Raw genomic sequence first — 15,700 nt, forward strand, 5'->3', positions numbered from 1 at the left:
ACCAGACAGTTTGTAGATGTCACCTAAGGGTGTAGAAGGTGGCTAGCTTGGTCACCTAATTCCCATGCTGTAGTCATGTGATCACACACTTTCTGACCTTCTTAATGAAGTAAAATTGAGTAGCTTAAGCCAGTTTTAGCAAACATTAGATGTTAAATACTAGTGCCATTTAATGGGGACTCGGTTATTCCAGCAGTCTAAGTAGACTTTTCACTGTTCTTTGGGATGCACATCTGTTTTGTTGTTATCTGCCTCATTTAGCCTTTCTGGGATTGCGATTCGCTCCGCCTGCAGACGCTGCTGCTGGTAGATCTGCAGTCAGTCTGCATGTCTGTAACCTTGCCCAGCTTGATAATTCCATAGAGGAGCGTTTTCCACTGGAACTTGGCTTCCTTTAACAATTCAAGACAGAATAATAATAAGAAGAATATAAAAAACTAATTTCATTAAATAGAAATTCTGATTTTGAAGAGAAAGTGACAGAATACAAAAAAGCAAGTATTTTAATGATGGTAGAAGCAAACTAAAACTGAGTGGCTTTGGGTGTTTGGAGTATTAAAAGAGTTGTAAAATTTTGTTTAGTTTGTATGTGTGCACACACAGTTGTGTGTATCAGGTCAGAGGACAGTTTGCAGGAGTCGGTTTTCTCCTTCAGCCACATGGACCCAAGGGCTTAGGTTTTTCAAGCTTGGCAGTGAGCACTTTACTAACAGCCATCTTGCTGGCCCCAGAAATGGCTTTAGAAAATCGGATTTATTAAAATTTATTGAAAACATACAATTGCTCTCCTTCATGATACATAAATTTAAGTTGTCTCCAAAATGCTATCATATTATTTTTATTCTCTGACTCATTTAATTATGAATGATTGAGCTTTGACACTAGATAGTGTCTCCTACTGTCTTATTAAGGTGTCATCACTCAGTGCGTAAGGTTGAGCTGAGATGTGAATCTCTTGCCTCATCTTGGGGGATGTTTTGACTGTGGTCCAACAAGTTCGTAAGAGTCATAGAGGTCTTTCTTTCAGCAGGTGTTGGGAGTGTTTCTATTTTCCAGATACAGTGTGCTTATTAAACAGAGTAGGCGACTTCCCTGAAATCGCCTTGTATAGTGTCACCTTGCCTGCTTGATAAATCTATAACCTAGAGACAGCAATGGCTCCTGGAGTCCATTTTATAAGCCAAGTGGTCTAACCCTGTACCTTCCTTTCAGATCCCCAAGAGTTAGTGCACAGGCAACTAAGTGTTCCACGGGGATTTGAGTGAGCAGTGAGCATGCTGTTATCACTTACACACTTGTGTGTGTAACTCAGAGAGCACTCCAGGCTGTGCCTCACCTGGAAAGGAAAAGCAGAGCTCACCAGCCTCAGATCAGCAACAAGCCAAAGCCACAGTGACTCCCAAGAGTTAGAGGGAATGAGACGCAGTTGGAGTCCAAATTCTCTGGTCCCTGGGCTAAAGCTTTTCTTTCCTTCATTCTCACTTCTATACTGATGTCGGCTAGAAGAAATAAGAAAATGAGCAAAAGACTACAAGGAGCAGAGATAGAAGCAAAGTCCTTAAGTGTACATCAAGGCATAACTGGCCATGTGCCTTTTGTTCCAACTGTGCCCTCTGACCTGCTGACCTGCTGGAGGTGATGCTGAGCTTCTGTGAAGTGTCAGCTCCGGGAGTCAGTAAGACTTTAGCACTCATTTGTTTGGTTTAGAATGAAGGGGCTGGTGGTACCTGAAATGACTTCATTTGTGAATGAGCACAGAACTGTAGAGCAGTTGGCCCTTGTCACTAACTCATGGATTAGGGAACCATTGTCCTCTGCAACTGCTTTGAATGAGAGAAAGGCGGCTGCCGTTTCCTTGGTACTGTGAAGCCTGGCCTGTTAGGCACGTTTTGCCTCGCCACTTCAGGGGAGTATTTCTTCACAGGATGTCAGCTGTGGCTCAAACCCATTTAAAGAGTCGGAGATGCTTCTGGGTAGAAGCAGAGGGCCAGGCCCAGGTTCTTTTAGCAGACACCCTGCTTGCCCTGTTCTCTTACTTTATGGCCCATTAAGGTTGTTCTAGATGGACGCTGATTTGAAGAAAAACATGTCCTCACCTGTCACTTGGGAGCACTTTACCACTTCAGTCTCCTCTTTTGATATCCCGCTGCAGGAGCGTCAGCCAGGCCATCAGCGGAAGCCCCGGCTGTGCTGGAAGTCTACCTGTCACTCCTTAGCACAGGTTCTGTGTGAGGAGTCAAGGAGCAAGAACGCTCTCATTCAGGCTTACCTGGGGGCTTTGGGGTTTTGTTGTTGTTTTATTAATTTTTTTTCTTGATTGTTTTTGTTGTTTGTTTGTTTATTCTGAGACAGGATCTTAATGTAGACCAGGCTATCCTTAAACTTAGAGATCTGTTCTTCTTTGCGATTCAAATGCTGGGATTGAAAGAGTATGCCAACATACCTGATTTTACCTGAAATTTTAATCCTGACAGATTTTGGAATCTTGTACGGTAGAGTGCTTTGCTGGTAACACATTTCTCCCAGTACAGCCTCGGCTGATGTAATGTTGACAGGTAACTACCAGTCCCTAACTGCTTCAGTGATCTTGTTTTCCATAGCGAACACTTTAATTAAAACAGTGCAGGTTGTGCAAAGGTTATTTAAGAAAATACATTTTTAAAAACATTTTTTGAAAAGTACAGGGACCCGTTATTTAAATTAAAAAACAACAACAAAAAGAAAACAAATGTTCTATAATTTCTTAAATTCACTTTACTAGAAATACAGGTGAAGAGCAACATGTACAGTCTGCTGGGAATATCTGTTGGCAGCCTCACAAGTCAATCCTTTTCCTGAACTGCTTGAATGTCTGACTTATTTTAGGAAGGAAATTTTGCAAAATAATCCTACATGTTAAATAAATGAGCCCAGGCAAGATGGGTAGGGCAGACAGGTGGTTTCAGGTCTTAGCTGCGAGTCAGCCTAGTAGGAGTGCCCTGCCCTGCTGTGGGAGTCCAAACCTGTTCAGGTGCTTTAGGAGAAGTTTCTGCACTGGTTACAGCACAGTCCTTCTCCCTCTGAGGGCCTCACGGAGTGGCTCCCAACAGCCATACACAAGGGAGTACACCAGGAGGCTAAGTGGCAAATCCATAGGCAGAAACAAGTCAAAGACTGCTGACCCAGGTGGAATAGATAAACAACCTGCAGCCATGGGGAGAAACCAGTCATTGCCATGCACAGCATTGTGGGTGACTCCCACAAACGTCAGACTGAATAAACAAACCACAGCTCCAAACAGTAGCTATTCTGAGTCTTTTTGCATAAAACTCAAAAGCAACTAAAACTCTCAGATTGTGTTGAAAGTCACGATGGCAGTATGGGGGAGCAGGTAGTAATTGCAAAATGGCGTGACGGTTGTGCTTGGAACTGTTCTTCCCTTTCCTGATCTGGGTGCTGTACCTCCTGTTATATAATGAGGTGAACCTGCACAATGCCAGTCTCTAAGCTGAGTACTTAGGATTTTTGTTTTATGACTCACTTTGCTCTTGAGTAAAAAGTTAAAAGATTTGATGAACTTGTGCATTAAGAGAATCTAGCTGTTAGACCTAATATTATCACTTGTAGAACAGCCCATTGTCCTTCAAGCTGTAGGGCTTGGTGGTGATCTGAGGGATTCTCAGTGAGCTCTGAAAAGTGTGCAAGGAAAATTCTTACAAAACTGAGAGCTGGGTGCTTTTATCTTAACCTCTGTATTGGTGGGCCAGCAGCCATTTCCCTTTCTCTGTAGAACTGACATTACTGGGCATACCTCTTTTGGCCAGCCATTGCTCAGATGGAACTACATTTACAAGAATGAGTAAATCTATGAAACTGGTTTCTTGCAGCCATGTATTCATGCAGAAAGAATTCCTTGGATGTTCTCTTAGTGGCAGGCACTGGGAAAAGGAGTTAAGTTCTTGTGAGGTTGTATGCATACTGGCAAGCACAGCCTGAAATATTAGCAAGAATCTGCTCCCCCACCCCCAACATGTTGCTGTAAGTCCAAAAGGTGAAACAAAAACAGCAAACAAAGGAGAATATTTAAATACAGAAAAACTGAAAAAGCAAAAGAGAAAGAAAGAGGTGGGGGAGAAAAGTTAGTTACTGATTCATGAGCCTATGAAATGAAAGTCTGAACAGTGAGCTTGTACTGTGGCCAATTGTCTGTTGTGCTATCCTTTCTCAGCACCTAATCCTTTAAAAATCACAGAACATAATTATCTGTGTGATTATTTCCTCAACTGTCTCAGGGGTGGTCCATGATTAGTATCAGTCCAGATGCACAGGAACGAAGCTGATTTTATGTCTAGTTGGTACCTTAGGGTATCTGGTGTCTCGTTCTCTGGAACTCTGCTTGAGAGAGGCAGCTATGGACTAGTCAAATCCTAAGGAAGGTAGCAGAGAGTCTGATGGGCTCTTTAAGGAAATCAGAGCTTGGAGGATTGAAGTTCTAGCATGTCATGGCAAAGCAGCTGGTAAATCTACTAGGCTTTGAATTAAGAGTTCAGGGTGTTGTTCTCTCATGGGAACTAAGACAGTTGCCTACTTTGATGCAAGAGTCTCAATTCCATGATGACAGAGGTTTTGGTTTAGTTCTGTTCACCAAGTTTTTCAGCAGTGGATTAGGAACATAACTATTACATTCCCAAGCCCTAGTAGGAGCAGCCTTGAGACACTTCTTACAGCCACAAGGTGAGCGGCTGCCCAAGGATACCAAGGGTTACATACATCATATTTGATGCAGATGATGTGGAAAGGCTTTTATTTAGGGTTAGAAGTACTACAGCCTGTGTCTTTTCTTACAGATGTCGCAGCTCATATGTTCACTGTCATTTAGGATACTGTTGAAGCTATACCAGGGATATTATTTCCCAGAGCCCCAGCTAAAGTGAATTTTAAAAAGTCTTTATTATTTGTTTTATAAACTCAGTATAATCATTATAAACCCTAAATTTGCTGAAGCTTTTCACACTGCATCTGTGTGGAAACTTCTCATATCTCAAAATGGCCAGTTGTCACCCTAGTTAGAGTAAAGTATTCATAATATAATTATCTCCCTTTAAAAGGATGCCACTCTGATGCAGTATTTTTGTAATCACTCTTTTAAATTCTCTCAGTTTAAAATTGTTTCTCCAGGTTTAAATGTTATACTTGATTTTACTTGTGACAGAAATAAAACTAAATGGGCCACGCTGTTTCCTCTGTCCTGGAAGATGGCTTTAAAGCAATATTTAAAGCAATATTCTGGTTATCTGGACTTGTGCCAGCTTGAGAGTGGTATAGGAAACCTCTCCACCTGTGTCAGAGCACATGGCCCTTGCTGTAGCCTGTTGTCCAGCTAGGGGTTCATTGTCCCAGTTCTGTTTCTAAGCATAGCCGCAGGTGTATGCTTGATGAAGAAGCAAGCTTTGTATGCATTTGCAGTTTTTGATAATGTCATTCTGGCTTTCAGAAATAGACCTCCAAAGGTGATCATTTGCTCAAGGCAGAGAATAGAAATCTGAGTGCTCACCAAAAACAGTGTAAATGCACTATGAGTAACAAGATTTTCAACATTTTAAAAATCCCTATGCTTGCTTTCTTTTGTAGTGTTGCCTTGACTTGCATTCGTCTCAAGGAAACATTTATCGTATTTCCTGTGAGTTGGCCATGAATTTGTTCTTTTGTTCAGTCCCTCTGCAGATGCTGCTACATTGCCTGCTGTATGTGAGATATGATCATGCGCAGGTTTGCTCCCTGCTCCCAGTGTCTTCTACATGCACTCCATTGTCACCTCTGTTTCACCTCTTGGAGAGCCTCTTCCTTCTCTGTCATGATCTCTCTTTTAGTTCTCTGAATTTATCTGCACACACATACATAATTTTAAATCTAGATTTCACATGTAAGATAAAATATATAGTATTTTTCTTCCTGAATCTGACTGATTTTGCTTAACATAATGACTAACTGGGAGAAGAAAAGGAACCAGCTGGGTGATGTTGGGCAGAGCAGTGAGATACCAAAGAGAACAAAGTATAGTGATATTTGTGCATGAAGATGGGGGTGGTGCAGAGAAGGGGAGGATCAGGAAGTGGAGGAGAAGAGAAACTGGTACCAACTCATAGGGACTTTCTAGAGTAGAAAGCAAGAAAGGAGACAAAAAAAATAATTGTAGGTGCCAAATATATGTGGATTATCAATTGTGATAGTCCCACAATGATAATATCACTTTCAGGCTAACATTTGTTATCCAGGAAGGTTCCAGAGGAGAAGAGGCACCATCCGTGAGAAGCAGAACTGCTTCCTTGGCCTACACATGTGCCCATTTGGTCTGTATCTTGTATGAGCCAGTAAACAGAGTACAAGTCAGGAAGCTACAAGCCTAGATTTGCATTTCACCTAGGCACTGGTGAAACACAAATGTGTAGGTGAAGACACTAGAATGTGAAATGCAGATTTCCTGCTTTGTTCATTTGAAAGAGTCCAAATGATCTGAAGGTTTCTGAAGGTCCTGATGAACCTAATAATGCCAGTGGACCTCAGGCTTCATATCAGAATGCAGAGGGAGTGTGTGTGTGAGAGAGCTTGAGGACATAGAAACAGATTCTCTAGCTAGTTGAAACAACCTCAAGAGGAGCAGGAGTTCAAGGTCACCCTCTGCTACGTAGTGAGTTCTAGGCCAGCCTGGGCTACTTGAGGTAGTCTCACAAAAAGTAATGGTGGTGGGGGGGTGATCTGATGTTTAGAGACTTAATAAGCCCCACCATTCTTCACCCACCCTTGTTCATTTCTCTGGTTCTCTTATTCTCTGTCTGGGAACTCTCAGTAAACGCAGTAGAAGAGCACCCGAGTCCCAGGCAACTGTTCCTTAACCCTGTCGCCTTACGCTTTCCGTGTCCCTATATTTACATATGGTGTCCACTGAGCAGATATCACTGCTGTAGTTGGAATAAGTACAAAATACATACTTCGTAGCCAAGTCCAATAAAGAAATCATAAAATAAAGAACTTCAGATTCATATTGTGAAGTATAAAACACGGATGTTAGTCATTCAGTGAGCTGAACAATTGTGTCCTTAAATAGTATTGCAATAACCTGGCATAAGAGTTGAGCAAGGATTGAATGGCATAGTATAGAAGTAAAATGGTGCACAGCATAGCATTTTAGTTAAAATTTTAAATTTTAGTCATTTATAATCTTAAATATATATCGGAACTCTTTCCTTGAACTACCCAGTCTTTACAGGCATTTAACATGTTGCTAAAGAAGCCATAACCTGTGTATTTCCCAAACTATTTGTACCCCACAATGACCTTCTTGCACACCGACTTTGCAGATCATCCTTTTTGTTCTGCAGTATTGCCAGACAGGGATTTCTGCAACACAAGGTAATCATGTCACTAAAACCCAGATGTCCATTCTTTAACTGGTCCTCCATGACGCAGCTCCTGGCTTTTCATCATCATTCCTCTACTCTTGTCTTGCAATGTTCATTCCAGTTCGTAGCCTCCCTGGATACAAAAGGTCTGTTCCTCCATTGCTTTACACCTTCCATTCATTCGAATAATTCTTTTTTTTTTTTTGGATTTTCGAGACAGGGTTTCTCTGTGGTTTTGGAGCCTGTCCTGGAACTAGCTCTTGTAGACCAGGCTGGTCTCGAACTCACAGAGATCCGCCTGCCTCTGCCTCCCAAGTGCTGGGATTAAAGGCGTGCGCCACCAAGACCTTTCTTTGAAAAAATACTAGGTTTTTTATGAATTCACTTTGAGCTTCCTTTGCTTTTCTCAGTTGGTCTGGTCTGTCTCACCATTGACATAATGAATTACAAGGCTCTCTTTGGCTGTCCATTATCTCCACTCCACTTCATTGTATGGCAGCTCACTCATTAGCCGTAGGAAGATCTCCATCATGGTGTCTGTGTCTAGCACAGTGCTCGAAACAGGTTAGAGAATGCATGAAAAGTTTAAACAATGATTGGAAATGTTCCTGATATTAGTTATTGCCAGCTTTTAGCTTAGTAGTTGGTCAGAATTCATGTTGTTATTTTGCTACTGCTCTGTTATGAAAATCATCTCAGAGTTTGTTTTATGGCCACTTTGCATTGGCCACTGAAATATCATAACCAAATTAGTGATTTACCTTTAACTCTGAAGAACACCGTGGCTTGTTTTTGTGTTACAATTTTATTCCTTTTATATGACCGTCCCCCATTTTGTATTATTTCTTCCTTTTGACAAAACTTTCAACTGTATAGGTAATCATGTATAATTTATATAAGACTTACACCTGCAAGGTGGTAGTATCTATTTCTGCTGACACTTGTTTTATAAAATTGGGAGATTTTGAAAGCTTCCATTTAGATAACTGTTTTTTGTAAATTAAACGAAGTAAGTCTGTAAATGCTTTCTAAAAGTGAATACATAATGACCGAGTCAGGATAGTTAGCATTTTGATATTCTTAAATAAAACTGTACCTGCAAAATATGTCCAATTATTGTATTTATTTTTTTTAATTTAAAAAGTACTGGGGCTGGAGAAATGATTCAGTAGTTAAGAACACGCACTGCATCAGGAGTGTACTGGAATTCTGTTCCCCCAACCTCACTTTCCGAGGCTCTTAATCCCCTGCATGCCTGCAACTCCAGCTCGGGATTTTGATGCCCTCTTCTGGCCTCCATGCACACCTGAATTCATACTCACATACACACACAGCAACACACATATGTACATGAATAAAAATAAAATATTTTAAGAGAATGAGTTAATCATTTTTGAACCTATTATGTGACTCTCCTGTACATAGTAACTTTGACATTCTTCACCTTTTTTGAGTTTTATTAAAATTCTAGGAAAAAAAAGTGTAGAGGTGGGATTGTGGTATACCATTTGAGAATGATTGATGTCAGGATCATTATGAAGTTCATCATATGCTGGACATATATGTATACTTCTCATCCCTTCTATATAGTTTGAGGATTTACGTAAGTGTAAAAACAGAATTTGATGCAAGGATGAGCTGCATTGAGTGAGAGATTGTACACTAGTGTTGATGCTCCTTTGACCACGTGGTTCATTTACCTGCCGCCAAGGGCTGTGCACTGATGTTCAAAGGTGTTGTTCACAAATCATTTAAGTATTTTAAAAATACCAGTAAACCCAGAGCCACCATGTAATTAACCCTGGAAACTTAGAGCCAGCTATAGGACAAGAGACAGTGCTTTTGTGGCCTAAAAACTAGTGTGTAATATGTCAGATTCCATCGTACAGAAACATTGTGTTTCTTGACTGTTTTGAAGTTCACGGCTCTTTAGAAATAACAGTGAGAGGCAGAGGCAGGAGGATCTCTTGTGAGTTGGAGGCCAGTGTTCTCGACATAGAACTCTACCTCAAAATTAACCAACGTGGATAAAGCATGTCTCCCAAAGAATGATATGGCTGGCTTTTATCTTGTAGTTACTGTCTTTTCCTGGCTGAGTTATAAGAATCTTTTTCTATTTTGGAGAGTAAACCAAATCCCATGTGTTACTGATTTTTTCCCCCATGAAGTGGATTATCTTTTCATTTCTTTTAAATGGTGTCCTTTGAAAGTTGAAAGCTTTGAATTTCTCTGAGCTCCATTTTTTTCTCCATATTTCTCATGTCTGTGCTTTCGCTAGTCTATCGAAGAAATCACTGACCCAAGGTCATGACGGTGACAGTGTATAGTCATGCTTACCTTTTGTTCTCCAAGTTCTGTAACTGCTCACATGCAGATATGATGCACGCTGTGTTGATGTTTGCATATGATGTGAGGTTGTCATTCAATTTTATCTTCTTATGTGTGGGTCTCTCTGCAGGGGTCCCATCATTATTTATTGAAAAGTCCCGAGTGAGCTGTCTTGAAACTATTGTTAAAAAGTGAATTGCATTTAAATATGAATGGTAATTTCTGACTTTCTTTTTGTATGTGCCTGTAAGGGTGTATTGCTTTGGTTACTGTAATTATTCTTCAAATATATAGACTGCTTTTGCTGATCCACTGTCATGCAGGTGTGTTTTGCTGTTATTGGATGTATCGCTCCATAGTTACATATTTATCTTTGTATTGTCCTTTATGTATTTCTAAACATGAAATTTTTCATGTAGCTTCAAGTTACTAACAACTTCTCCTTCTCGGAAGGGCTCTCTCTGTTTCCTAAAATGTGTGTCTACTACTTGTCCTTTTCTGGTTTTGCCTGCTATGGTTCTGAATCCTCTGTTAATTTGAAGGAGCATTTCAGTGCAGCCGCACCTCATCCACTCTTCTGTCTGAGCTTCCTTTGTGTCTGGAATGTGGGTTCTCCTTGTCTTCTAGGTGCTGTTCTTCCTGTCGGGATGTTCCTGTGTCACCAGGTACATGTCTTTGGCAGGGATTTCTGTTTTTGCCTTTCTGGCACTTACGGTTGTGGATCTCTGTGGTTTTACTTTTGGAAATGTTAAGCTTCTTAGGTATGTGAAGTTTTGTCATCAAATTGGGAAGGTTTGAACTGGTTGTTTCTCTGAATATTTTTCTGCTCATTCACTGGGTACTGTTCACAGGTCTCTGATGCTGTGTTCTTTCTTTCCATCCTTTGTTCTCAGCATGTCTGCTGTCTTCAAGTTCAGTGACTTCTGTCCAGTGTTTCTGCTGATGAGACCAGTGACGTTTCTGCTACATTGGTTTCCAAGCCAAGCATTTCCTTGGCCTCTCTGTCCACTGATAGGCTCTATTTGGTGAGGTGATATACTGAGGCTTTTCTTGGTCATAACAGTTTGTTTAGCTCCTTGGTTGTGTTCAAGATGCTGGTTTAAATTCTTTGCCTAGCAGATTGAATGTTTTTACTTCTTCAGAGACAATTTTTATTAACAGCTATTTTTCTTATAGAAAGACCATATTTTTGTGTTTTTATTAACATGTCTCAAATTCTTGTTTTAAACTAGACACAATATATATTAATCATCAACTCTAGGAATCACATTCTTCCAGGATTTGTTATATGTTTTATGTTTAGGACTATTCAAAACAAAATCTGTGACATCTGTATGCATCTGACGTTGCCCCTTTAGTCTCCTCTGCGTTAACTTTGTGCCTGGCTTCTGATGGGTATATGCTTAGGTATGTTGGCACTCATACCCGGCACTCACCCAGCCAGTTTACCCTCAGCTCTGCTTCCATTTCCTCCCCATGCTGGATCTCAGGGTCAGCCAAAGGAAACAGTTCTGGGCGTATGGCACTGAGATGGGCACAGCCCTCTAGATTCCTGGGAATATTTTGGATTTTTTTAATGCTTATTAATTAACCCATTTGCCCAGTATTTCTCCACAGTCTCAAGCAGCTAAACTGTTAAACAAGTGTCTCTAATTATTTTCTTCAGCTAACCCCTAGGGAGTGAGCCTGTTTGTACTAAAGAGAGTGCCAAGTCCGATCAGATGAAGATCACTCACTGGGAACCGTTGCTAAAGGCTGTTCCAGTTGCCTCACTGCACCCCAGTGGCTCCCAGCCTGTGGTTGCTAAGTGGAAATATCACATACTTCTTTTCTCACCAAGATTTAGCCATGCTTTCTTCCTTTGTGTGTTTGTTTTTAAATAAATGTTCTTTGGCACTCTGCAGCTCCCTGGTTCATTTTTGAGTCCTGACCATGTAGCCATGGTTTCCAGCACATGCTTGTTCTTTTGAGAGAATGTTGGGAGCTTTTTGTTCTGGCCATTGGACTGAAGCCACAACTGCACATCGCGCACCATGGTTAGACTCAGCGTCAGCTGGCACCATGCAGGGACTGGAAGCAGAGTGTTCTTTCTTTCCAGAGGCTCTTCTTAATTTCTCTCCTCTGCTGTGTTTCAGGACTATGATGATGGGTATGGTACGGCGTACGACGAGCAGAGTTACGATTCCTATGACAACAGCTACAGCACCCCAGCCCAAAGGTAAGAGTCACCTCTTGCTGCCAGGCCATGCAGGGAGGTGTGATGTCATCTAGTGGGACTGACTGGACTTATTGTTGTTGTTTCTTCCAACTGGAGAAGTGGAATCTGTCCTTCTGAGTTACATGTATGGAGATTTCCATACATGTTCCAAGTAACATGCTCCTGGAAACAGTCATGCTAGAGCATCTGGACTTAAGAGCTGTGTTTATCTACTCTGAAAATTTGACCTAAGTATTTAATATCATCTTGAATAAGGATGATATGCTTTAATAATATATATCCTTTAATAATATCCTAAGAAAGAATGATGCCTTAAAATGGATAGCCATTCACTCCTAAGGCCCTGAAATTCCATAGGAAATGTGAACATCCTGCCTTTCTGGAGATGTAATGGCAGAGCTTGGCCTGCTGGTCACAGAATTGTGCCTTCTTAGCAGTGATGCTCCTATCTCCCAGCAGCTTCAGTTTCTGTAAATGTAACAATTTCATCCTGGTCAGACCCTCCCCCCAAAAAATTGTGTGCACCAAATGCTGGTCCTACAGTGACTGCAAAGCCTAAACACAGATGTGTGTCTATTGTGAAGGAGTGTGGGCATGTGTGGATGTGGTGCCAATCAAGCTGAGAGTGAATATATGGGTTCTCTTACCTGAAGCTTGATGCTGGGTAGGTGAGAGTATTAAACAATTTTCATCTTTGCTTTTGACATGCTACTTCGTATATAACCTGTGACAGGTGGCCTTCGGGCTTAGGCTGGCAGGTGTCTTTCTTAGTGGATGCCTTGTTCTTTGTGTTTTTGTCATTAGTTCTCTGGACAGGACCACTCTTACAGTTTGTTGAAAATGACAGGCAAGAAACTGCGTGAGGCTTGCTCTCTGCAGCTCCTCCTGTAGCTGGGCCAGCACTTCAAGTATCCTACTCTAGAGAGCAAGGAGTGGGTTCCAGAAGCAGCCATTTGTCCAAGATCATACCACAACTGGCATGGGGAACTGGGTCCTTAGTCGGATCTTTTAATTCCAAGACTACTCTTTACAACCAGGCATTTCTCGACTTTACTTAAAAACACATATATTCCCAAGTGTTTCAGTATGAAGTGTCCTAGTGAAGCACATGCATCTTCATAATACTTCCTGAGTGTGTGGTTTCTGTCTGACCCTGTTCTCTTAAGGCCTGTCACCCAGGCCAAGTGAACATATCCTATAAGAAGCATATCCTCTTATAAGATAGACACTATGTCTGTGGAAGAGGAGACTAAACAACAAAGAGATTGATCAGTGCACAATCAGATGGAGGGTTTCCCTGTACTCCTTCGTGAGTACTGGCTCCACACCCATCTAGAACTAGAATCTAGGGCTGTTGCATGTGTTTGCTTGATCTGTGTGATGATCTGAGTATGAAAATGTTCTACATAGTGTGCTAATACGTATGGCCCTTTGTTTTCTCGCTTCTAGTTAGCATACATTTTTCTTTAAAAATTTTCTTCATACATTTTGATCATGTTCTTTCCAAACTCCTCTCAGATTCTCCCCACAAAACAAAAAGCCAATAAGAAACAACAACCACAACCACCACAACAAAAAAAAACAAAGTGAAACCAAATTGCATGCACACACTTTTTGAGTCTTGTGTGTTTTGCGTATGCTGCCATACTGTTTATGAGCTCATTTGTATACTGGTTCTTTCCTATCTGCAAGACACTGTTTCTTTGGAGTCATCCATCACCTCTGATTCTTACAGTCTTTCCACTTCCTTTTCCATATAGATCCCTGAGCCTTGAAGGGAGGGGTTTGAAAAAGATCCCATTTAGGACTGAGTGCTCCAGAGCCTGTCACTCTCTGCACATCGTCCATTCACGAGTCTTTGTTGTAAAAAGATACTTTTCTGATGAGGTTGAAGAATTCACTGGCCTCTAGGTATGGCAGTATATCAGGAGTCATCCTTAGCAGATAGTGGACTTACCTAGTCTCAGCTTCTTGGCCATTTTAGCACTGTTAGATTTTGGTTTCATCTCATGCAAAGGTATATTTTTTAATTTTAGTTTTAAGATCATAATTTAATTGTTATATCATTTCTCTCTTTCCCCTTTTCCCCTCCAACATGTCCCATATGACCAACCCCTCTTTGCTGTCTTTCAAATTGATGGCCTCTTTTTTCATGAATTGTTACATGCACATATGTACATGTATATATAAATATAATTAATATATTATAGAAATTCACACCCACATATATGTATTCCTAAATATAACCTACTCAGTCTGTTTAATGTTACTTGTGTGTTCCCAGGGTTGACAGTTTGGTATAGGACAACTATGTCTCCAACTCATAGCATGACTTAGTTGCCTTTAGTTCTTGGTATAGGGTTGAGACATTGTGGTCTTTCCCCACTTCACATTGGCCTTCTGTTTTTGTCCTTGTTTGTCTCACGTTTAGGCAGTAATGTTGGTGATACTTTATGTGTGTCTCTGCTGACAATTCTGGGAGCTACTCCCTGATCCCCTGGCTCTTAAAATATTTCCACCCCATCTTCTGCGGTGTCCCCTTAGGTGTGGAAGTTGTTTTATAGATGTATCCATTGGGGCCATACTTCACAACTCTGCATTTTAATTCGTTGTGGTTTTCTGGAATGTTTCCCATCTCTTCGTAAGGAGTAAGAATTACACTTATTGGGTATAAGAACAAATATTTAGAGTGTAGTTAGGGATTATGCTGATTTAGTAAAATTATGGTTGTAGGTTTTCTTCCGTGATCCATGACTTCACTAGCTGTGGGTAGTTTGCTAGGTTTCCAGTACTAGACATGATTTCCCTCTTGTTGAGCAGGTCTTAATTCCAATTACAGAGCTGTTGGTTACTGCCAAAATGTGTGTGTGCCACTACTGCACCCTTAGGGTTACTGTGACTAACTGGTCATTATTGTGGTTGGTAGGCATCGTAGCTGAATGAAAGTGTTGGTTGCTTACTCCCTTTTTCTTGTCAGTTCCAACTGGCATTTGGGTCACTTCTGGCTCAGGGGCCCCTGGGTCATGCAGTAGACTTTAAAGCCAATTAAAAAGTGATTGATTGATCCTACAACATTTGTGCCAATAGGGCAACATTATATCTCGCAAGCAGGTTGCTGTTGTGGGTGTCAGAGTTTGTGTCTGGGCGTACTGATGATTAGTTTTCGCCTCTGGTAGTATGTAAAATCTTATAGCACCATGAACATTAGTGAGTAGGAGTGAAGCTTCTGATTTGGGCACCAGCTGGATTTCTCCGTGATCAATAACATATATAATTGTTGATAGCAGTAGGGCTTTACTATCAGGTTATGGAGAGTAACTAATTGCTTTGCTGATAGTCTTTTATGTATGGAGCTTTCCATGGGGCAATGAATCAATAAGATGCAACTAATTCCTGGCACTGCAGGTTTTATTTGGTAGCATAAGATGTCTAGTTGGGTTATCATCTCTTTTATTATTTCTGTTACTCTTTGATTCCTTTCACATATGTATATATTTTAGGAAGCTTCTGCAGTATTAAGTTTCCATATGGCTTTTCAAAAGACCGTTATTGTTAATTTTCCCTCCTTGAATGCCCTCCTTTCGGCTGCCCTCCCACCCTGCTCTCCATTCAATCCTTGTATTCTGGTTTCTGCCTTATCTCCTTTTGTAAGACTGTATCCCCTTGCCACTTGCATACTCAATCCCTTACTAGCTACCTAACCTTTGTGGTTATTAGTTTGAAGCACACGTCTAAAGTTAAAAACAAAATTCACGTATGAGAAAAAACAGGCAAT

At 40.9% G+C, this 15,700-nt stretch overlaps 1 protein-coding gene across 3 annotated transcripts in view; it reads left to right on the forward strand.

Moving 5' to 3' along the window:
* The window catches only part of Khdrbs3 (KH RNA binding domain containing, signal transduction associated 3), a 142,629-nt gene that overhangs the window by 81,660 nt on the left and 45,269 nt on the right, over nt 1–15,700 (forward strand). For all 3 annotated transcript variants that reach the window (XR_009058490.1, XM_057792628.1, XM_057792629.1), the window contains exon 7: nt 11,843–11,925. Coding sequence is in view for 2 of the 3 variants with exons in the window: in XM_057792628.1 (XP_057648611.1) it covers nt 11,843–11,925 (83 nt within the window). In the remaining variant the exon portion in view is untranslated. The remainder of the gene's footprint in view (nt 1–11,842; nt 11,926–15,700) is intronic.

The sequence above is a fragment of the Chionomys nivalis genome, chromosome 17, assembly GCF_950005125.1.
Source record: "Chionomys nivalis chromosome 17, mChiNiv1.1, whole genome shotgun sequence".
NCBI lineage: Eukaryota > Metazoa > Chordata > Mammalia > Rodentia > Cricetidae > Chionomys > Chionomys nivalis.